General features: G+C 34.9%; 1 protein-coding gene across 5 annotated transcripts in view; it reads left to right on the top strand.

The window, feature by feature from the left end:
* The window catches only part of LOC150092256 (myb-related protein B-like), a 248,286-nt gene that overhangs the window by 168,510 nt on the left and 54,432 nt on the right, over positions 1 to 25,344 (top strand). For all 5 annotated transcript variants that reach the window (XM_090414888.1, XM_090414885.1, XM_090414886.1 and 2 more), the window contains 3 exons: positions 20,633 to 20,760; positions 21,062 to 21,182; positions 23,724 to 23,873. In XM_090414888.1, the coding sequence (XP_090271014.1) occupies positions 20,633 to 20,760; positions 21,062 to 21,182; positions 23,724 to 23,873 (399 nt within the window). The remainder of the gene's footprint in view (positions 1 to 20,632; positions 20,761 to 21,061; positions 21,183 to 23,723; positions 23,874 to 25,344) is intronic.

Below are 25,344 nucleotides of genomic sequence, written 5' to 3'. Positions count from 1 at the left end.
CAAATATTTACAATGAAATGTGGTAATAAAACAAAACAAAATTGTTCTTTAAGTGCATAATTCTAGGGAATTATGTTTATGAAAGGATTCTGTGTATGGTCAGACTATTAGAAACAATTTGATTTTTATTGTAAATGAAATTAAGATAATGTGTCTTGTTAAAAGTTTTAAAACCCATGTTTTCTGCTTCTTATTTTGTATATGCTGTGCATAACAAAGGATTGTTTAAATAAATTAGTAGCTGATACTGTGGTGATTAGCTTCATTTTGAATTTAGTCTTTGGACACTGTTAAATTATTAGTATTAGTATTTTTATTTTTTTAAAATTTTTTTTATTTCCATTCAGTTTGATCAGCCTAGTTAACCAAATGAGTACCATATCTCCAGTCAATGAACTATGGGCTTCAATCCCACTGTGGACATTGATATTAATTAATGTTTTTTAGGCAATAGATGAATTTCATCACCAGTGTGAGTGAGTTAACTATCACCCTGCTTACAGGAAGTATGAATAGGCTTGAAAAAATTCTTCTGATCTATGTTTCCCAGAATATTCTGGTTTCCCAGAACATAAAATTAGCTTACCCATAGTACGAATGTACTGTAGTTTTACAACCTTCTGTAGATGGCTTCACATTAAAAAATAAATAAATAAATTAAGTTTTGTAAAAGTATATATTTCATTTCTATTTCGTGAGAAGTGGGAAGAAATTATAATATAATAGATTTAGTTTAATCCTTTATCCCAGTGAGAGCAAACAAAGTTTGCACCTGAAAATATCTTCAGGACTAAATATATAGTGTTGTACTATCTTATCCAGTAAGTAGTGCAACACCATGGATGGTGTTGCACTACTTACTGGATAAGATAGTACATGATGGATAAGATAGTACAACACTATATATTTAGTCCTGAAGATATTTTCAGGCGCAAACTTTGTTTGCTCTCACTGGGATAAAGGATTAAACTAAATCTATTATAGTCTAACCTTGGGAAGAAATTGTTCTACAAGATGGAAACTTATTGTAATTAATGATTATTGTGAGATGAATTCCTTAGTTTATTTATTTCCTTAGTGTATGGGGGTGCTTCAGGGTCAAAGCTGTATAACTGAGAGGAGACCTCCACATAGCCTTTAAAGGAATGCAGAGAACTGACCAGGGCTTCTGACCTTATGTCCAATCCTCACCTTCTTGTGGTGCACCCTGTTGGGTATCTTCTTGGATACTGAACGAACGAGGATGGGCTGGCAATTTGGGATTTACCCAAACAAATTGTATTCTTATTGGTTAAACCAAAATAAAAAATGATGGTACAACATGACAAAATTTCATGCCGGCTGGGGTGTCGCCCGTTTAAACAAGGCCCCCCATTGTTTTTGCCAGGGAACCGGGACGAACAGCAAAAAATCAGCTACTGGAACAAATCTGAAAACACACACCCCAATTCAACATCACCAGAGTTAAAGATCGGTACTATCAACATAAGAAGCCTGAAAGGCAAAGAAATGGAGCTAGCTGAGGAATTAGATAAGTACCAGATCGACATAATAGGGGTGACTGAAAAACAAAAAAAACCAAAACTGGTGATATCTTTCTGAGCAATAAATACAATTTGTCATATTCAGGCAATGACAATCAAGGAAAAGAAGGAGTAGCCATAGTATTCAACACAAAATACAAGGTTAACCTTCTTGAATGGCAGGCAGTCTCAAGTAGAGTAATGTGGGCAAATATGATAATGGGGAACTGGACAATGAGACTTATTTGTGCCTATGGTCCCACAGAAGGTTCTACTAAGGTAGAAGTGGGAGAATTTTTTGATGCTTTAGAAAAAGCAACTGACACAATGAAAAAGGAAAAGTTGGTCCTTGTTGGGGATCTAAATAGCAGAGTAGGAAGTGATGGTCAGACATACAAAAATATTTTGGGAAAATTTGGAGAAAAGAGCAAAGCTCTTTAATTAATAATAATGGCAAATATCTGTTGGATTTCTGCTCAGGACATGGACTGGTTATTACTAACACCATGTTCCAACATAAAAATGTGCAGAAATTCGCATGGAGAGAAGAGGCAAGGAATAAGAAAAGTCTCATTGACTATGTTATTGTTGATAGTAATGTTTTCTCCCTGGTGCAGGACACCAGAGTGTACAGAGGATTTGAAATTGGAAGTGATCACTATTTAGTCTTAAGCAGGATAAAATTGAATTTCATATTGAAAAGAATAACATGTAAGAAAGTTTTAAAGCAAATAAAAGTTGAGCAGCTCTCAGATGTGAACTGTAGACTAAAATACACAAAGATTATTGAAGAAAAAATGAAAGAGTTTGTGAACAGGAATCAAACCTTGGAGATTCAATGGTAAGCCTTGAAGAAAGCCCTGATTAATTCAGCTAGAGAGGCATGTGGTGAAGTTGTCTGCAAGGATAGAAAAATTAGAGCTCTGTGGTGGACACAGGAAGTTAAAGAGGCAGTGAAGGAAAAGAAGAAAGCATATCAAAAGTTCCTGGCAAATAAATCAGCTTGTGCTCTTAGAGAATACAGAGACAAATGCAAGAATGCTAAACACTGTGTAAAACTAGCTAAACAAAAGTCATGGGAGGACTTTGGCAAGAATATAGAAAATAAATATCAAGAAGGTGGCAAAATATTCTGGAGGTTGTTGAAGAAGCTTAGGAATGGAAGAAAGAGTGCTGTAAAAGGAGTTAGAGATGATAAAGGTGACATGAAAACGGAAGAAAAAGATATCCTTGAAGTATGGAGTAATTACTTTGAAAAACTGCTAAATGAAACAAGCAGTGATGACAGCACAGTGGTAAAAAACACTGACCAGGCATGCAGTCAGTAATACATATCTTTACTTGAAGTAGAAAAAGCCATCAAAGGCTTAAAATGTGGAAAGGCAGCAGGAGTAGATGATATTTGACCAGAAATGCTGAAGTATGGTGGTATAAAAGTCTTACAGTGGCTGCACTGCATAGATTAGAAAGCCTGGACAGAGGGATGAATTCCCGATGATTGGAGTAGAGCTCTCATAGTACCCATATATAAAAAGGGAAATAAAACTGAATGTGAGAATAACAGAGGTATTTCCCTACTGAGTGTTCCTGGCAAGATCTATGCAAGTGTACTTGAGAAACGATTGAGAAGAATTGTGGAAGAAAAGCTGGTGAAGAACAAGCTGAATTCAGGCCAAATAGAGGCTGTCAGGATCAGATCTTCACTTTACGACAAATAGTCGAGAAAGCATGGGAATATAACAAAGATCTGTATTTAAGTTTTGTCGATCTAGAAAAGGCATATGACTAAGAGAGAAGCTATTCAATATGCTGCAGTTATATGGTGTCGATGGGGCATTATATCAAGCAATACTTAGTCTTTATTTGAGTTGTAAGTCAGCACTTAGAATTGAAGGAAGTACAGGAAGATGGTTTAATGTTAAATCTGGTGTGAGACAAGGATGTACATTATCCCCTCTGTTATTCATTATCTATATGGATCACATTATGAAGGAAAGTGGTATTAAACATGATATCAAAATTGGAGATGTTAATGTCAGCTCTTTGCATTATGCAGATGATATACTTCTAAATAAATCCACTACAAGTCTGCAAGATTCTCTGACTAAATTGAATAACTGTTGTAATAGATATGGTATGAATGTCAGCAATAAAAAGACAAAGACAATGAAAATAGGCAGAATCATTTAAAATATCAACTGTGTTGTGAATGAACCTGTGGAACAAGTACTTAGGCACAATTTTTCGTGAAGATGGTAAATTCAATATTAGTTCTGTTGACTATAGAAATAGACAACAGAATCAGCAAAGCTGGTATGGTGGGAAGTCAATTGAATAAATTTATATGGAATAAGAGAGAAATTAGTTGGAACACTAAATTAGCTGTATACAAGACAGTGTTCAAACCAGTTTTATCTTAAGGATCTGAGAGCTGGGTCAGAAGAAAAACACTTGACCAAAGACTAGAGACTACAGATATGAGAGTCCTGAGAAAGATTATAGGCGTGAATAGATGGCATCAATGGCAATATCATATTAAAAATGAGGATATTAGGAAAGAACTTGACATTGTCAGCATCCAGGAATGTGTTAGCAGAGCTAATCTCAGGTGGTATGGTCACTTAAATAGAATGGGCGAGGAAAGATTAGCAAAATAAGTGTTCTCTGCCAGGTTGGCAGCAAAACGACCCAGAGGAAGACCAAGATATAGGTGGATTGATACGGTACAATGTGCCTTAGACGATAGAAATATAAGATCTGATAATGATAATATCAGAGTCTTGACAAGTAATAGACTGATTTGGAGGAAAATTGTAGATAGGAAGTTAGTAATGATGTAATTTTTTCATATAGTACTATCATATCCTGTACACCCCTTGAGGTACATGGCAGGAATTTGATGATGATGATAATGATGTTGATAGTTTATTTCCAGTACAAATTTTTCCGCACTTCTTCCAGTATAATTTATAGTAATACCAGACTGATTTTTGTAACCAAGCTCTACCTACATAAAATTGTCCTGTCAAGCTCAGGAAAAGTCATCATTATTATTAAATTTACATTATTATTAATCTCCTATCAACAATTTCATCTAAATCAGTCTATTACTTGTGAGCACTCCAGTATTTTCATATCAAAATATTTCATAACATTTTGTGCTTGTAAGCCACTGCTGATTGAATGAATTTACCTAGACCTTGGTCTTCCTCTGGGTCTCTTTCCTGTTTTGCTAACCTTTTCTCATCCATTCTGTTTAAGTGGCCATACCAATACCACCTTAGATTAGCTCTGCTGACATAGTCTTGAATGCTAATAATATCAAGTTCCTTTCTAATATCTTCCTTTAATATGATATTGCTATTGATACCATTGGTTCACTTCTCTAAATTTTTTTCAGAACCTTCATATCTGTGGTCTCTAGTCTTTGATCAAGTGCTTTATTTTTAACCCAACTGTCAGATCTATAACTTGATATATAAATTTGCTTGAACACTGTCTTTTATACTGCTAGTTTGTTATTTCACCTAATTTCTCTCTTATTCCGTATAAATATATTCAGCTTTCTATCTACCATACCAGTTTTGCTTATTCTGTTGTCTATTTCCAGATTTAATGTGCCACCTTCGCTAAAAATTACCTACAAAACTGATATATTTTACTTCATAGGAAATTTCAGGAGGCTATTTTCATAGTTTTGGTTATTTTATTGTGATTTGTTAGCTGTTTTAGTTCAATTTAGTTAGTGAATCCTGGAGACTTGCACTAGGTGTGATTAGGAATACAACTCCTAAACACAGCATCATCTGCATAAAGTGCAGAGCTAAGTGACATCTTCAAATCTAATATCAGGGTTAATGTCACTTTCTTTCATAATGTGATCCATACAGATGATGAATGAGAGTGGAGATAATGTGCATCCTTGTCTTGCTCCTCATTTAACGTCAAACTATTTTCTTGTATTTTATCTTCAGTTGTAACTGATGACTTGCAACTTAAATATAGACTATATATTCAACTAGACAAATGGGCAAATGAATGGGGGTGTCGGTTTAATGCAGCAAAATGTAAAGTCTTGAAATTTGGGTTACATCGATGGGAGGCTGCATACTTAATTGGAGGAGCTGTACTGGAGGAAGTAAGGGAGACGAGATCTGGGGGTAATGATCAAGAGAAAACTATTCAGAGGGCTTATTGCAAAGGTGGTGAAGAAGCAATCCCAGAGGATTGCTGCAATACTGAGAAGGATGCTGACCTGCAGAGATAGAAGAGTTATTATTCCATTGTATAAGACCCTGATCAGACCACACTTAAACTATTGTTCTCAAATTTAGTTCCCAGGATTTGAAGGGGATAAATTAACTGTGGAAGGGTGCAGAGGCAGATAACAAAGATGGTTTCAGGACTGTACATGTTAATTATGAGGATTGGCTGAGGGAATGTGGACTGCAGAGTTTGGTGGTTAGAAGAAGGAGAGGTGATATGATACTTTTAAACTGTTGAGAGGCAGTTATAGGGTGGACCCTGGGGAGTTCTCTCACTTGGTGGAGCAGCAGGAAGGAGCGATGACAAGGGGTCATCCCTTGGAAGTACGAAAGGAAGCTGTGAGCAGCAGGATGAGGAGTGGTTGCTTTGCATGGAGGGTGGTGGAATCGTGGAATACATTGCCGGATAGAGTGGTGAGAGCAAGAACGGTCAGTGAGTTCAAGGAGTGGTATGATAGACCTTGTGTTTCCTAGGAATAGGAAGGACCTCCTGTGATGAGTCTCTTGACTCCATGGAGGCCTGAATAATAATAATATATTGCTCTGTATAATGTTCTATTCATCCCATACAATTGAGCATTTTGAAATGCTTTTCTCTGGGCACCTTGTCATATGCCTTTCCATATCTACAAAACTTAAGTACAGATCCTTGTCATATTCCCACAATTTCTCAACTATTTGTCTTAAAATCTATTCTTCTTGACAACCTCTATTTGGCCTAAACCAGCTTGTTCTTCTCCAATTTTCTCTTCCACAATCTTTCTCACCCTCTTTTTAAGTATGCTTGCATAAATCTTACCTGCAACACTTTGTAGAGAAATTCTTCTGTAATTCTCACATTTATCTTTGTTCCCTTTTTTTATAGATGGGTACTATGAGAGCTCTACTCCAATCATCAGAAATTCAACCTTCTGACCAGTGTAGCCACTGAAAACATTCATACCTCCATACAGTATTTCTGGTTGAATATCATCTACTCCAGCTGCCTTTTCACATTTCAAGTTTTTGATGGGTTTTTCTACCTCAAGTATTGATATGTAATCCTCTTTGCATTCCTTCTGAAAAATTCCTATTATAGTTTTGTCACTGCTTTTTTTCTGTTTAACATTTTTTCAAAGTAATTATTCCAAAATTTAGGATATCCTTATCTTCAGTTTTCTTGTCACCCTTATCATCTTTGATTCCTTTTACAGTACTCTTATTTCCATTTCTTAGCTTCTTCAATAGCCTCCAGAACATTTTGCCACCTTCCTGATGTTTATTTTCTTGCCAAAGTCTTCTCACGACTTTTGTTTAGATACTTTTATACATAGCATGGCTCTCATACATTTTGCTCTGTATTCTTTTAAGGCATTTTCCAACTTATTTGCTAGAAACTTTTGATATGCTTTCCTCTTTTCCAGATTTGCTTCTCTAACTTTGCTATGGTGTTCTTATTTTTCTATCCTTGCAGACAACTTCCCACATACTCCCTAGCTGAATCTACTTTTATCTTCTTTAGTTTTTGTTTTGAACTTGTTTCATTTTTTCTTCAATAATGTTTGTTTGTATAGTCGAATCTACAATTTACCTGTAAAAGCTGCTCAACTTTAATTCTCTTTAAAAAACTTCTTACATACTGTTCTTTTCAATGTGATATCCATTTTCATCCTGCTTAGTACTAAGTAATGGTCACTTCTAGTTGCAAATCCTCTGTCCAATCTTGTATCCTAAACCAGCATGATAATATCACTATCAACAATGATGTAATCATTGAAGCTTTTCTTATTTCTTTGTGTTCTCTCTCTCTCTCTCCATGTGCACTCAGAAAAAGTCTTAAATAAAATTATAATTATATAGATGTACAGACAAAATATATTCAACTTTCAATAGCTCAAAGCAGAGCTTTAAAACAAAGTTTTAAAATTATAGATAAGAGAGTGCACTGAAGGTCATATTTTTAGGCATTCCATTAGCCCCTGACCAATTCAGAGATTTCATCCTTAGAACTGAATTCTAGGAAATGTCTTATCAGAAGGAGGAAGCTAGTTTCAGTTGTAAACATTGAAGTCTCCAAAGGAGATGCTCTTACTGTTTAGTTATTTAGGCTGCAGAAAATCAAGCCTTAGAGATAAGTGAAGAGGATAGAGTGATTATCAGAATTGGAGAGCAGCAGAGATAGCATGTGAGTGCAACAAAGTGAGGCAAGGAAGTTTTGAGCCATAGTACGTTAAGCTTGGATGGGGTGGGGGGGTGCATTCCCTGACATGGGATGTCAGAGTTAATGAATGCAGCACATATGCTGCCCTTATAACAGAAGGAACTGTATGAGGTATAATTTGGACAACTGAGGTGAATGGTAATTCTTGAGAGAGAATGGCAGCTTAAGTTTCTGTTGGGAATAGCATGTCTGGCCTGGATGATTAAGTGATGGCACACATCATTTATATTCATAAGGCATGATTTTGGTGACATAGATATGGAAACATTTTTCTTTTCCAAATATTATTGATGTTTCTTGTGGAGTTTTCTGGTTGGATTTTATGTATTATTATTATTATTATTAATTTTTTTAATAAATTGTTTTGGCTCATTTCATAGTCTTTGGAGTTGATTTTTCTATGGTTGCTCCAATTTTCACCTTAAAAAAATTCAAATCATCCCACTATTTTTCAAAGTAATTGAGAGTTAATGGCATTGCTATTTGATGACTTTAGGTCTGGTGGAAGGCCAAAATAATAATATTAACTTAAATGATATGTCTGTGATTTTGGTAACTTTCTTTGCTGTGTTGAATTGAATATTGAATTTAGACACGTAGTATATGTGTAAATATAATATTTAGACATATTTCCTTTCCTTTCAACCTATGTTTTGTATTATGTGGGCTATGTGGAATAACATTTGATTTATTCTTGAAAAGGTCACTAAAATTAAGTATTTGAAATGTGAAATATTAGCATAAATGTTTCTTTAAGATTATTGAAATGTTCTGATTTCAGTCAATTACTGACTTTTGAGACTGATTTTCTTTATAGTGTTTTAATCAGTTTTGTTTTTGCAGTGGCTTCCAGAATATAAAATTTTCCAAATCCACCTTTTAAAGAGCAGATTATGATTTTTGATGTCATGCTTACCTTTTAACTTTGTAGTGTTCATATACTTAACATGATCTTCTCATTTGTCTGTGATCCATGTGTTTTTGTCTATTAGAATCAGTTTTCACATTGAAAATCTCATTTTTTTTTTTTAAATAATGCAATTCACTTATAAAATAATAGAAATGAATTTCCATATCTCAGTAGAAGGTGGTGGTGCCCTTTGGTTGCAAAGGCTGAGTTCCTATCCCATTAAGAATGCCAGGGCTTTTCAACTGAAGAAGAGTCAGCCAGTTTCATATAGAAATGGCATGGTTTTCCCCCTCAGAAACTCAGGTTTTTCATCCCACGAAACAGACACACCATCCAGAAGAAACACACACAATTTACAGGCATCACAGACAATGCAGATAGGATTACTGACCTATCGTAAGCAGTAATCATTTTTCAAAGAAGCTGGGTTACTTAGCTGTGATAGACCATTGAGTCTAATATAAAAAATGGAAAATTGGATGGGAATAATTTAACCACCTGGTATGAGAATGTTTTTCTCAACTCCCTGAAAACATTTGATTGCTATTTCAGAAGTTATATAATTTTTTGTCAGAAGTGAAATTCCACATCTTGCACTGCATAAAGTTTTGTTTCTTAATCTATAAAATATCAAATGTATAGTGGTCAAAGATATGCAGCTCTTTGCTAATAATGCCTATCTGGGAAGAGCCACAAAATGAAATGATGAGTTGGTGATTCTTCACAAATACTTGAATGCACTGGCTTTTGGATAAGAATAAGAAAAGGGGATGCATGCAAAAGAAGAACATAGACCTGAATCTTGAATAGAAATAGCTAACCAAAATTTTAAAGATCATGTTGAAAAAAATAAGTGGACAAAAGATTTACAGCAGTGGTAAAGAAAATACTCCTAAGCTGAGATAATTCTACATGTAAGTTGCCTTTCATCTCTAGAAATTTCATCACACGGACCTCAAAGTTTGGTGTGCAAGAAGCAGAAGGGAGTTCAGAAGAATTTTATAATCAATTAGAAATTGATTATTGGAGATCATATCAAGTTGACACTATTGAAATATATGATATGCTTTTACCAAGATCACCAGTAAAAGCTGTGAAAGGGTTGTATATAAGGTAATGCATAAGTAATTTCTTTGCATAGAATGACTTACTAAAACATTTAAAGTAATACTCAAATCTTCATATCCATGAAGAATGCTAATTTAGTTTCTTTTCATTACTTATTACTGTCCTCTTCTGTCGGAGATGTTGAGTTTTCCATGTTTTTACAACAACCTCCAGAAGTCTCAGTTTCTTGCGTTGCTGGTGAACTGTCTATGTTTGTAATCCGGAGTTGACCTTTATTGATGTTATCCATTTAGTTCTTGGTCTTCCTTTTTTTTTCTTTCTTTTTTCTTTTAATCTTGCATACAGAGCATGGTTGGGTAGTCTTTTTGATCATATTTTCTCAGCATGTCTGTACCATTGAAGTTGTCTTCTTTTGATCTTTTCTATTAATGAGTCTCTGTATCTTTTAGGTCTTGTCTTACAGTTTCATTTGTTTTCTTTTCTGTCCATTTTGTTTTATTTATTTTCTGAGACATTTCATCTTGAAAGCCTCCAGTTTACATATCCGTCTTCTTGAGTGTCCAAGTTTCTGAGGCATATAGCACAATGGGTATTATAATTGCATTATATAATTTTATTTTAGAGATTTGGAGATTTTATTATTTTTCCAGATTTTTCCTAGCTTATTAAACGATGACTATGCAATCGATATTCTATGCTTAATAGTGGTCATGGTATCTAAGTGTTCTGTTATTACTGTTTCTAAATAGTTGAATGGTTTTACCTGTTCAATTGTTGATCCATTCAAGGAGAAGTTTACTTTTTTTTTTTTTTTTTCCAATTATCAAGATTTTTGTTTTGTCTGTATTTATGGTCATGCTGTATTCGTTAGCCGTATTGTTTAGTTTGGTTATTAGGTTCACCATTTTTTGTTTTGTGTCTACTATTACGATGTCATCTGCATATTTTATGTTATTAAGGTTATAACCATTTAGGTTGACCCGTTTTTCTCCTTCTAAGGCTTGATTAACCATATCCTCTAGGTAGATGTTAAAAAGGTATGGGGAGGTTGGACATCCTCGAACTACACCTTTACTGATGTTTCTTTTATCTGTTGTTATACTGTTGGATTTAGTTATTGCTTCTGTGAAACTATAATATTTTTCTAAGAATTCTAAGGTATCTTCATCGATTGTTGGACATCCTCGGGCTACACCTTTACTGATGTTTCTTTTATCTGTTGTTATACTGTTGGATTTAGTTATTGCTTCTGTGAAACTATAATATTTTTCTAAGAATTCTAAGGTATCTTCATCGATTTGTTTCAGTTTTAATATTCTTAATAAAGTTACTCTATTTATTGAGTCGAATGCCTGTTTAAAATCTATAAAACAGTAATAGATATTTTTGTTATGTTCACAGTATGATTCTGCTAGTCTTTGTATTATGAAGATCTGATCCAATGTGGAGCGATTCTTTCTGAAGCCTGCCTGTTCTTCACTAAGAATGATCTCATATGTGTTCTTTATTCTGTTCTGTAATACTCTTGTAAATATTTTGTAAGCATGGCTGAGTATTGTGATTGGTCTGTAATTTTTACAATTTTTCTTATCACCTTTCTTGTAAATTGGTATAATAATTCCTGTTCTCCAATCTTCTGGTATTTCTCCTGATTTAATGATTTTGTTGAAAAGTGTGGTAAGGAATTTTAAAGTTGTTTGCTTTCCTTCTTTCCAGAGTTCTGATGGAATTTGATCTAACCCTGTTGCTTTGTCAGATTTCATTTACATTAGAGCATTCTCCACTTCTGATGGAAGGATCATTAAGACGTCATCTCTTGAGTTAGTGTGGGTCTTTGCTATTAGGTAGTTATTGTTTCATTCTTAAAGGTTTCTTCGTAGTGTTCCTTCCATCCATATTGCTTTTATCGCATTGGATTTCCTGTTTCCTTGCCCAGTTGATCATTGTTAGAGGTAGTGGTGAAAAGTTTTTTCTAATTTCTTTGTGTTATGTAATGTTTCTGAGTTATGGTGTTTATATGCCTCATTGCATTTTTCTGCTTTTTTGTTTAGCCAGTTTTCTTTAGCCTGTCTGTAGAGTTTATCAATTTTGTTTTTGAGTTGTTTGTATTTCTTCTTGTTTTCTTCTGAAGTATATCTGTTTATTTTTGTTTTAGTTTTCTTTTTTCTTCTCATTTTTCTAAAATTTCAGATGTTATCTATTTATTATTGGGTCTCTTATAAATTCCTAAAGTTTCTCTTGCCAAGTTAATTTTTCTGTTTTCCAAAGGTTTTTGGTTTCATCTATTTGAGTCCTATTTATTTCTTCAATTTTCCTAATGTAGCCTAATCTTGTTTGATTATATTTTAACTTTTCTATGTGGAGTTTATCAATTCTATTTCTTTTATAGTTGACTTTGAATTTTATCTGCATTGTTGCAGAGAGGAGTTCGTGGTCTATATCCAGCTCTAGACTTTTGAGTGTTCTTATATTTTTGATTGAAGTTTTCCATTTATTTCTAATTAGGATATAATTATACAATTTTGTATTTCTCTATCTGGTGAGGTCCAGGTGTATTTAAAACAAGGTCTATGGTAAAACATTGTGCATGAGATGACAAGCTTGTTTTTCTTTGCAAAAATTGAGCATGGTTTCTCCCATTTCATTTTCTGTTCCAATTCCAAATTATACCATTACGTCATTTAGCTCTTCTCTGAAAGTTCCAATCTTAGCATTGAAATCTCCGATTATGAATAAGATGTCTCTGGGGTTAGTATTATTCCTCTTCCATTGTGATATGATAATACAGTAATAATATTAATGGCACTGATTAGCAGAAATATTATTATTATTATAGTATTATGTAAGAAAGCTAAACACTGTGTAAAACTAGCTAAATGAAAGTCATGGGAAGACTTTGGTAAGAACATAAAAAAATAAATATCAAGAAGGTGGCAAAATGTTCTGGAAGCTGTTGAAAAAGCTCAGAAATGGAGGAAAGAGTGTGGATAAAGGTAACATGAAAACTGGTGAAAAAAAGATATCCTTGATGCGTGGAGTAATTACTTCGAAAAAATTGCTAAATGAAACAAGCAGTGATGACAGCACAGTAGTAAAAAACACTCAACATATATGCAGTCAGGAATACACATCTATATTTGAAGTAGAAAAAGCCATCAAAAGCCTGAAATGTGGAAAGGCAGCTGGAGTACATGATATTCGACCAGAAATGCTGAAGTATGGAAGTATAAAAGCCTTACAGTGGCTGCACTGCATAGTTCAGAAGTCCTGGACAGAGGGGCGAATCCAGATGATTAGAGTAGAGCTCTCATAGTACCCAAATATAAAAAGGGAAATAAAACTGAATGTGAGAATTACAGAGGTATTTCTCTACTGAGTGTTCCTGGTAAGATTTATTCAAGTATACTTGAGAAACAGTTGAGAGTGATTGTGGAAGGGAAGCTTGGTGAAGAACAAGCTGGATTCAGGCCAAATAGAGGCTGTCAAATTTTCACGCTACAACAAATAGTTGAGAAATCCTGGGAATATGACGAAGATCTGTATTTAAGTTTTATAGATCTGGAAAAGGCATATGACAAAGTGCCAAGAGAGAAGCTATTCGATACACTACAGTTATATGGTGTCAATAGGGCATTATATCAAGCAATAATTAGTCTTTATTTGACTTGTAAGTCAGCAGTTAGAATTGAAGGAAGTACAGGAAGATGGTTTTGTGTTTCCTTCACATTATGAAGGAAAGTGGTATTAAACCTGATATCAAAATTGGAGATGTTAATCTCAGCTCTTTACTCTATGCAGGTGATGTTATACTTCTAAATAAATCTACTACAAGTCAGCAAGATTCCCTGACTAAATTGAATAACTCTTGTAATAGATTTGGTATGAAGGTCTGCAATAAAAAGACAAAGATGATGAAAATAGGCAGAAGCATTGAAAATATCAGTGCATTTTGAATGGAGAACCTATAGAACAAGTAAAACATTTCAGCTACTTAGGCACGATTTTTAGTGAAGATGGTAAATTAATATGGAAATAGACAACAGAATCAACAAAGCTGGCATGGTAGGAAGTCAACTGAATAAATTTATATGGAATAAGGAAATTAGTCAAAACTAGCTGTATTAATTACTTGTAAAATTAGCTGTATACAAGACAGTGTTCAAACCAATTTTAACTTATGGATCTGAGAGCTGGGTTAAAATAAAACTCTTGACCAAAGACTAGAGACTGCAGATATGAGAGCCTTGAGAAAGATTAGTGGTGTGAACAGATGGCATTAATGGCAATATCATATTAAAAATGAGGATAGTAGGAAAGAACTTGACATTGTTAGTAACTATGAATGTGTTAGCAGAGCTAAACTCAGGTGGTAGGGTCACTTAAACAGAATGGGAGAGGAAAGATTAGCAAAACAAGTGTTCTCTGCCAGGTTGGCAGGAAAAAGACAAAAAGGAAGACTAAGATATAGGTGGATTGATACAGTAAAAAGTGCCTTAGAAGATAGAAATATAAGATCTGATAATGTTGACAGTAACAGATTCATTTGGAGAAAAATTGTAGATAGGAAGTTAGTAATGATGTGAGTTTTTCATGTAGTACTATCATATCCTGTACACCCCTTGAGGGCACATATCAGGAATTTGATGATGATGATGATTATACAGTATCTCCATGGAATACAGAGACTCATCGTGGGAGGCCCATACTAACATTTCTGCATACAAAAACCTATTATATTTCTCCTTAAACTCATTCACTGTGTGCAATCAATTCCACTCATTTACCACTCTCCATGCAAAAATTTTAATCTGCACACCCTTACTAACCATACTCTTACACAATTTCTGTGGATGATCCCTAGTTGTCTGACTATTTGGCATATATTGAAAAATTTCCTTTGTGTCAATTTAATAAAACCTCTTTAATATCTTAATTTCTATCATGTCTCCTCTTTTCTGCCTATTACTTAAACTCTGTAACCCATGCACCTTCAGCCTATCATAGGAAGCATTCCACAGATTTGTCAGCAGATTGGTCTCTTGTCTCTTAATCCACTCTATCACCTCCTGATATCCAAGAAATCAGTAGTCAAGATGCGACCAAATCATAGCTTTATAAAGAGGGATAATAACTTTCTTATCTTTACTCATAAACTTTACCTTTATTAGGCATATTTTAACTATGCTTGAACTGCTGCCCTTTTATAAAGTAATTGTAATTTTTTAGGTATGATTGTGAAAAAGAATATCATTCTTTTTATTCTCTTTCATAATGAAAATGCCATTTTTGATCTTTTTGAATTCTATTGAAATTAATTATGGACTTACATTTTGTCTTTATTTTATACTGTTGTTGCTATGGAAAGCACAATGCTAAAATAAATTTTACTTTGTGCTAAATGGTTTAAGAAATGAAACATGAGATGGGTTCAAGGCTATCTGGTGAAATAACGTGCTGTTAGAAAGCTCCTGAAAGATCTGTGATTTTTGTTGATTTGTTGGTTGTTTTCTTTGATTTGTTGGTTGTTTTCTTTGATTTTATGGTGTATTTTGGTGTGATTGTTGTACTACAGAGTTTTATAGCATAATTATAGAAATAATTACGAATTTGTTATCATTAGACCTCCGAGCAGTACCGGCAGAACACATGGCAGCAGCTTTGTCATTCCATGATTTTAATTTAGATTTCAGTCATTTCGTTAAGTGTGAGGTGTGCTATATGTATTCTTTCGATTACATAAATGATTTGTGGATGTTTAGGGTGGATTGAAGGGGGTGTGTGCAAAGTGCGACCTGAACGAAGAATTGATGAATGCAAATATGAAATTGATGACAGAAAGTGTTAGTAGCGAGAAGGTCACGGGGAAAATGAGTGCACGTTCGAAAGAGAAGGATGGTGTGAAAGATAGGCGAAAGAATGTTAAAAAATCAGTAAAAAAGAAAACGAATAATATAAAATCCATAACAGATGTTAAAAAGGACAAAAGTGAGGTGAGAGTGGTGGAAAGAAATGAAATTGAGAGAACGAATGAAACTAGAAACGGCGTGATGCAGGAATCGAAAGTGGCGGGAGTGGTGGAAGGAAACGAAATTGAGAGAACGAATGAACTGGAAACGGCATGATGAAGGAATCGAAAGTGGAAAAAATCGAAAGAATGAATGATAGCGAAAGTTGGACGCATGTTGGACCGAAAGTACGGAAGCACAGCAGGATGAATGAGAGTGAAAGTGAGAAGAGGGGGTCGAGAGTTAGAAAATTAGGAAGATTAAATGATAGAGAGAATGTGACGCGAGATTCGGAAGTTGAATTGGATTGGATAAGAAAAGAGATGAAATGGATGCGGAATGAAATTAAGAAAATTCGGGTAAAAAATATTAAATCATGATGGAAAGAAAGAGTTAATGAAAGATGAGCGAGTGGCATTGTATGGTAACTCCATTATTAAAGGTTTGCTGGATGATAAGATGCATAAGGTATGTTTTCCAGGTGGTAAAATGAGTAGAGTGATTGAGGCATTGTATATGAGGAGGGAGCGAGCAAAGGAATTAATGGTTTTAATTGATACGAACGATTTGACAGAGGACAAAGAGAGCGTCAGAATGGATATCAAGAGGCTGCTTAGAAGGATAAAAGAGAATAGTATGACAGGAAGGGTGGTCAGCATGTTGCATAGGTATGACTGTGGTGAGATGAGGCGGAAAACAAGGATTATGAATGATATGCTGGCTGAAATGTGTGAAGAGACGGGAGTGCAGTTTGTTAATGTGTGGAATGAATTTGAGGGACGAAGTGAGCTCAATGGGAGCGATGGGCTGCATTTCAATGGATATGGTGTGAGTCGCTTGGAGAGACTGCTGCTGGAAGGTAGAAAAGTGAGTAGAGTGAGAGAGAATAAATCAGATCAAGCAGGAAGTGATGTGGAAGAGCAGGAGAGTAAGTTAGGAGAGATTGAAGAAGTGGTTATGAATGAGGAAGTGAGTGGTATGAGTATAGAAAATGTGAGAATGGGTGTGCAAGAGGAACAGGAAAATGGGGAGGCTCAGGGTGGACAGGGGTACACAGCATGAGAAAAGTGGATGCTCCGAGAGGAGGTGAGAGCATGTGTAGAAAGGAATGGGATGACTTGGGATCAAGAGGAAACAGAATTGAAAAGGGTTATAAAATGAATAAGCAGAAAGGGAAATGGCCCCAGTCGAGCATTGAGAGATCACATCGAGTGGGTGGTATCAGTGGAACTATCTGTAGATCCAGAAATCAGCTGTTGTGTTTGTATACAAATGTTTCATCTGCCTTGTTTCTTATACAGAAGTATAAGAAACAAGGCAGATGAAATGGTTGCATTAATTGCGTCTGTTCACCCAAAGATTGTCGAAATAAGTGAGACATGGTTGGAAGAGGACGACATCCTGACAGGAATAGAGATGGAAGGGTATGATGTGTAAAAAGGGAGGGGGAGTGTTATTGATGATAGAGAAAGAGTTATGTCCATACAAAGTAGAGATGCAAGAGGGAAATAGTGCCAGTGGTTTTGAGGCAGTATGGTGTGAGATAGAGGTGAATGGAATCAAATACTTGGTTGGATGTTGTTATAGACCAGGAAATGTGGGTGGTGGTGATAATGAAATGTATAATCAAATTAGCCAAGCAAATAAGAAAAGGGTGATCATTATAGGTGATTTTAATTATGGCAATATAGACTGGAATGGTGAGATAGCAACTGGAAGTAAAGAAAATAAGTTTCTTGAGTTTTTGAGGGATAGCTACTTCAGACAGTATGCAACAGAGGGCATGCGAGGATTGAGGGTCTTGGATTTGGTCATCTCATCAGAGAATGTAATTATAAATGAGGTGTCAAATCATCCACCAATTGGCGAGAGTGACCATGAGGTGATTACTTAAGTGGTTGCCAGCAGTGTGAGGACCTCTGTGAGAAAAGGGCATATGTGGAACTACCTGTCCTGTCCTGTCAGGTGTCTTCTCCCTCCAGGAGATTGACTACCATGTGTCTTCACCATGTCCTATTCTGTGCCTCTCTGCTGCATTCCTCATATGAGAGATAGGTCCAGTCTTCTATATTTTTCATCCACTCCAGTTTTTGTCTTCCTCTCTTTCCCTCAACAGTTCCTTCGAGAAATGTCCTTTGTAGGCAGTTATGTCTCAGAATATGTCCAAAATATCTGACTTTTCTCTTTTTAATTTCTTTCATCAGGCTCCTGTTTACACCTGCCATCTCTAGTACCTCTTCATTTGTCTTTTTGTCTTTCCATGATATTCTCATAATTCTTTGCAGCATCCACATTTCAAAGGCCTCCAGTTTTTTCACACTCAGATTGGAGAGTGTCCATGTCTCTACTCCATATAATAATGTAGACCATATGTAGCATTTGGAGATTCTTAGTCTTGTTTTCAGATTTAATTCTCCAGATGTTAGTAGATTTTTCATACTGTTGAATGTGGAATTACAAGGGGGAGTGATTATGAAGAGCTCAGGAGACAGCTTGTGGGTGTAACATGGAATGAGGAGTTAGCTGGAAAAGAGATCAATGCAGCTTGGGGGATTTTCAAAACCTATCTAGTAGATGCAATGTCTAAATATATTCCAAGGGTGAGAAGGTTAAATAAAGTAGGTGTGAGATGGATGAATAAAGAGATTAAGCATGTGATACAGAGAAAGAGGGCATTGTGGAGGCAGCATAAGTGAAGTGGAAATAACCAATTCCATGAGGTCTACAAAGACCAGACAAGGAGGGTGACTTGGTTGGTGAGGGTAGCTAAAGAGAGGTATGAACAGCAGTTAGCTAATGAAGCTAAAAATAATCCTAAGGAGTTCTTTCGATATATAGCCAGCAAAAGAAAGAATGATTATGGAAGGATGACATTGATTGGAGAAAATGGTATAAAGACAGCTGTTGCGGAATGTGTGGTGGAGATACTTAATGAGCAGTTCATACAGGTCTTTCAATCTTGTGAATGCGACTTCATGGAGAGATTGAGAGCAGTAGATGATGGGGAGGAGAGACTGACTGTAAGTGAGCAAGAGGTGTATGGGGAGTTGAGTAAACTAGATGTTAATAAGGCTGTGGGACTTCATAATATATCGCCACATATTCTGAAGGAATGTGTCAGGAAGTTGACACCTGTCTTGACATATTTTTTTAATACGAGTCTTGCACTCGGTCAAGTCCCTAAGGAGTGGAATGAGGGCAAGATTGTGCCACTTCATAAAGGAGGTAATCAAACTCAAGCATTAAACTATAGGCCTATCTGTGCGTCAGGTGTTGTGGTTAAGTTGTTGGAGAAGCTTGTGAGAACTAGGATCCAGAGTTGGGTTGACAACAATAGTATCATCTTTGATGGACAGCATGGATTTTCTAAAAGGAGGTAATGTTTTAGTAATCTACTTACTTATTACAATAAAGTGACTGCTTCCTTGGACAGAGGAGAAGGATATACACAGTGATATACTTGGATTTCACAAAGGCTTTTGATAAAGTACCTCATGATAAATTGATAGTCAAACTAGAGCAGATGGGGTTGGATATTAGATTGGTGCATTGGATTGGAGATTGGCTGTCTGATAGGTATCAAGTTGTGTATGGGCAGCGATGTCGAGGAAAAGGAAAGTCACTAGTGGAGTGCCTCAGGGATCTGTTTTAGGGCCATTACTGTTTAACTTGTAGTTAATGATGTAGGTGAAGATTTGGATGGAGATATTCAGTTGTTTGCAGATGATGCAAAGTTGGGATGAACCATGAAGAGTAGTGAGGATGTTGTGACCTTGCAGGAAGACTTGAATAAATTGAGTGATTGGGCACGGAAATGGGGATGTGAGTTCAATGTTGCAAAATGTAAGGTTTTAAAATTTGGAAAACAAAGATGGGATGCAGAATTTATGCTTGGTGAGGATACATTGTTGGAGGTTGAAGAAATAAGAGATCTGGGAGTGATAGTGGATAAGGATCTGAAATTTAGGGGACACATAGCCAAAATTTTGAAGACAACACAAAGGCTTCTGGGAATGATGTGGAGGACACTGACATGTAAAAGTAAGGAGATTGTTGTTCCGTTGTATAAGGCTTTGATTAGGCCACACATGGACTATTGTGTCCAGATTTGGTCACCTGGTTTTCAGAAGGATGAAGAGATGTTGGAAAGGGTCCAAAGGAGACTGACTAAGGTAGTTTCTGACCTCTGGAATGTCGAGTGTGAGGAAAGATTGAAGAGACACAATTTGCAGAGTCTGGTGGCCAGGAGGAAGAGGGGAGATATGATAGAGACCTACAAGTTGGTAAGGGGTTGTTATAGGATCAATGCTGGAGAGGTTCTACAGAAAATAGTGGGAGAACCAGAGATCATCCCTGGAAACTGTATAAAGACGATGTGAGTAGGGAAGTGAGAGGCAGTTTTTTTCATGCAGAGTTGTAAATGATTGGAATGCCTTGCCTGAGAGTGTGGTATCTGCAGGGAGTTTGAATGTGTTCAAAGCATGGTATGATGAGCTGTGTGTGTGATAAAAGGGCCTCCCAGATGAATCTTTGACTCCATAAGGTCTTGGGTAATAATAATAACTATAATAATGAGATAATGTAACTAATATTATGCCTTATTGTTTTGTTGGTTGGTTTTCTAAGTGATTTTTTTTTCTCTTTGCACTTTTGTTTTTTAGTTTTTGAACAACTCATCTGTAGAATTCACTGAAACTGCTCTCACATCTACACCCATCAACAAAAGGTCTCTTACTGTTTTGCCATTGCATGAAGCTAATTTAACATGGACACCCCAAGGTGCTGATAGGTAATCTGATAATTTTTATTGTTATAGTGATTTCTTTTTTCTTTTTATTATGCCATGGACAGTATTAATTAAAATCAGTAGTAATTTTTTCCCCCTCAGGAGGGAGGGTTTTTTTTTTTTTTTTTTTTTTTTTTTGCATGTAGTGGTTGATAAATTATCAATTCAGTATTGTTAGATTTAAAGCTCTCATTAATGGCAGCAAAAAAAGAGTAGCAAATATAGATTGCTTAAGTGCTGGTTATATTCAAGTTTTATTTTGTACATGTGAATCATATTTTACTTCACTATTTTTAATTTATAGCTTGCTGTGTGCACCCAGAGTAAAGGACGAATTTTTTGATAACTGCTTACATACTCCAACCTCATTTAAGACTGTGTTAACAAGAGTTGACAAGACCAGTGAAACATCTTCAAAATCTATGGTAGGAGAATTATATTATTTCAATAGTTTATGTTCTTTGAGGTGATATTAATTTAGTACTGCAGTTCATTTAAATTTATGTTGCTTAAATAGAACAACATGGAATATAGACTATATTCATGCATTTTACATGAAGCCAAATAGCAAACTTCAATCTCTGTGTTGTGTGACATCACTTTTTAGTTGGATTACTGCTTTGATTCCAAGGCTGATCAACACCTAAAGAAGTTCAGGTTTCAGAGTTCAATATCTTTATGCAGAGTGTCAAAACATTTTGGCTCTTTCATAGTCTAGTGCAGGGGTTCCCAACCTTTTTGTTTCCTAGAGCACATTCTGAAATACTGGTAGGGCGATGGGCACCATCTATTGTTTCAAGCAAATTTTTAGAAATCTTTTGTTAAATGAATACATACAAAGTTTACATTATAATCAAATCTTTTATTACTTAAAAGATTACATTATATAAAAATTTAATATATATATGTAAGTTAGTGTGATCTTTGGCATTGCATTTCATTATGCGCATCTACTTTACATTGTATGTGTTTAATACTTGTCATGTGTCATTAACGATGTGTCATATAGCATGCCATGAATTGTTGTGTGATATGCACATGATTATTTCAAACTGTACGGCACATGGTTGAACAGCAGCGGGCACACACAAATTGGTCAATGGGTGCCATGGTACCCGCGGGCATAGGGTTGGGAATGCCTGGTCTAGTGGTTCTTTCATAGTCTAGTGGTAAAGAGTTGCTTGTTAACTGTAAAAGAATGGTAAACAAAGCAGCTATTTATCACTAGTCACCCTCCATTCAACTCCTTGCACAGCTGACACACTCTCACTATTGCTTGAATAATATGTAAATTTTTTGATTGTGTGATACAAAATGATGCACTTACATTGGAAAGTATTTTAAGGACTTTTAGGAATGCTCTGGCAAGCATTTTAGAATATTTTCCTTTTAAAAAAGAAACAAATGTGATAACTCAATGTTAGTGTCATCACTGAAAAGGCTTTAATGAAGGGTTCTCTGACCATTGGAGTCATCATATAGAAACAAGTTGAAGCTTTATTTTATTTTATTTTTTTTTATAATTGTAACCTTTGTTTTTACAGCTAGCAGTAGTTAGTTTTCTGAATATTGAAATTTCCAATAAAATACTATTGCAGATTTTGAGATCCGTTTACTGCCATCCCTCCATAGTTATCACTTTTATAAGGAAGTTTATATTTGGGATAAATTGAATAAATTAGGATCATTATGTTTGCATAGATTTCATATTCAATAAATTATATTTTGATCATCAAAAAAAAAAAAAAAAGAATGCAATGTTTGTGAGCAGCTATGACGACACACTGAATATTTCTATATTTTAGATTTTACTTTGTGTATACAGGTATACCTCAGTCATATGACATGTTAGGTTTCAGACCACCATTGCATAGTGAATTTTGTCTTAATGCAAATCACTGGGTTTTTTCCAGTTATAGATGCATGTAATGGTTTTAAGCCATCTTATGTATGTGTAACTGATGTAATAAACTGTTTATTAACATCAGATATGCAAATGAAAAATTTTGAATAATTTTTACAAATGAAAAAAGTTATTCTGAATAGCTTGGCTTAAGGGAACAACATGCCTAAGTCTTCAATCTTCACCATTAAAAGTTTTTCTATTTCGGCAATAAGATTGTCATATTTATGGATAACTGTAGTATTAGCTAGTAGCACTTTTCACTTCACTTAGAACTTTATCTTTGTTTTTTAACTACAACAACAGTAGTGTGAGGGAAGTTTCACACATTTCCACCTGAGGAAATGTCAGAACTATACTGATACTTTATTTGCTCAAATGGCATACAGTATTTCTACATGCAGATATGTTCACTGTAACATCCTCATGTGAAAATGTTGCAAGTTCTTCTTACTTTTCTTTCCCTTAATAATAATAATAATAATAAACTCACAGTATACTGCCATTTTTCTATTTCATTAGAAATGACTTTCTGAATCAACACACACTATTCTTAACAGCTTGTTTTTTTTGCTTGCTTATTACTTATTTATACTTAGATACAGATCAAGTTTGAACTTGATCTGTATCTAAGTGTAGATGAAAGCTTTTTCAAACCAGTAATTAATATTGTACATTTAAACCATTTTAGCATCTAGAAAACTAACCATCAGAAACAAATGCCAATAACAAAAATAGTATGCATTTATGGACATACACATGCATGCACACCTAATTAAGCTGCAAATAAACACATGCAGTGAACTAACAGTTGCTGTACCTTGAAGCAGTAAATGGATTAGGTTATTATTATTAATTTATTGATCTTTCATTACTGTGTAATCAGGTTAACTAATTATATTTTTGTTATTTTCTCTCTCTTTCATAGTTCAACTAAAAATCTGTTATTTTGAAACACATTTAAGTAAGACTTAATTATAACATGGTTTTCTTTCTATGACAGCAGAACTCAAATGTAGAAAGTTGTCAAATGGCTTTTCATTTCTGTTATTTCTTATTATAGGTGCAGACGCCTGCAAGTGAACCAGAAGGCAGTAATAATCCAATTTCTAATGTGAAAAAGTCCACATGCAACAACTTGATAGCTCTTCAGAATAGCCATCTTACATATGACAGTGGATTTCTTTCTGCATCTCGAAGGGCAAATAAGGAGGTAGTATACCATAACTTTGTTGCTTTGAACATTCTTAATACGCCGTTATCTGACTTTCAAATAACCAATCTTTCATTTAACTATTGGGTAAACAGCATTAGTGTATCATTGATCCCTGGAACAGACTGCGTAAATGCATATTCAGTTTGCTGGTCAGTTAAAATGACTTTACTGTCACTGTATTTATTTGATATCTGAAGTACTGCATACCACAGAAATAGTATTAATTGTATTTGATTTGTAACAAATAATTGACACATTTATGTTGTGCTGAGATCACTTGTCATGCACTATCAGTGTCTCAGTGTGCTTTCAAAATCAAAACTGTGTGTATGTGTAGAGAGGGGATTGATCAGTTGAATAACAAAATATATTACTTAATATATTTTTATAGTAAACATCATTATAAATCCACTCATTGTAATAAATTAGTAGAAAGTCCCAACTGGTGTCCCAAAGGCACAAAGCTCTTTAAAAGAAAATTCACTGTAGCAAACTATCTGCTATAACAAATATTCCTGTGGTTCCTACAGGAATATGTAAATAAATTACTAGACGAAGGAAAATTTTGTCATGTTGTACTCATTTTATATTGTAGACTAAAATACACAAACATTATTCAAGAAAACATAAAATAGTTTGAGAACAGGAACCAATCCTTGGAGATTCAGTGGCAAGCCTTGAAGAAAACATTGATTGATTCAGTGGCATGGAGGACACAGTAAGTAAAGAGGCAGTGAAGGAAAAGAAGAAAGCATATCAAAAGTTCATGGCAAATAAGTCACCATGTGTGCTCTTAGAGAATACAGAGACAAATGTGACTGCACTGCAAAATTCAGAAGGCCTGAACAGAGGGACAAATTCCAGATGATTGGAGTAAAGCTCTCATAGTGCTTATATATAAAAAGGGAAATTAAACTGAATGTGAGAATTACAGAGGCATTTCCCTACTGAGTGTTCCTGGTAAGATTCATGCAAATATACTTGATAAATGATTGAGAAGGATTGTGGAAGGGAAGCTTGGTGAAGAACAAACTGGATTCAGACCAAATAGAGGCTGTCAGAATCAGAATTTACAACACTTTACAACAAATAGTTGAGAAATCATGGAAATATAACAAAGATCTGTATTTAAGCTTTTGTAGATCTGGAAAAGGCATATGACAAGATGCCAAAAGAAAAGCTATTCAAAATGCTACAATTGTATGGTGTCAGTGGGGCATTATATTAAGCAATATGCAATACTTGAATAATGAAAAAACAAAATGCTACAATAGACATGGTATGAAGGTCAACAACAGTAAGACAAAGATAATGAAAATAGACAGAAGCATTGAAAATATCAACTGCATTGTGAATGGAGAAAACCTATAGAACACGTAAAACATTTCAGCTACTTAGGCATGATTTTTAGTGAAGATGGTAAATTAAATATGGAAATAGACAACAGACTCAACAAAGCTGGTATGGT

Source organism: Typopeltis vanoorti, chromosome 26 (assembly GCF_054136105.1).
Source record: "Typopeltis vanoorti isolate ZY-2024b chromosome 26, IOZ_Tvanoo_1.0, whole genome shotgun sequence".
NCBI classification, from domain to species: domain Eukaryota; kingdom Metazoa; phylum Arthropoda; class Arachnida; order Uropygi; family Thelyphonidae; genus Typopeltis; species Typopeltis vanoorti.
Note: the sequence above shows the minus strand (reverse complement) of the source record. Positions and strands in the feature narration are given on the sequence as shown.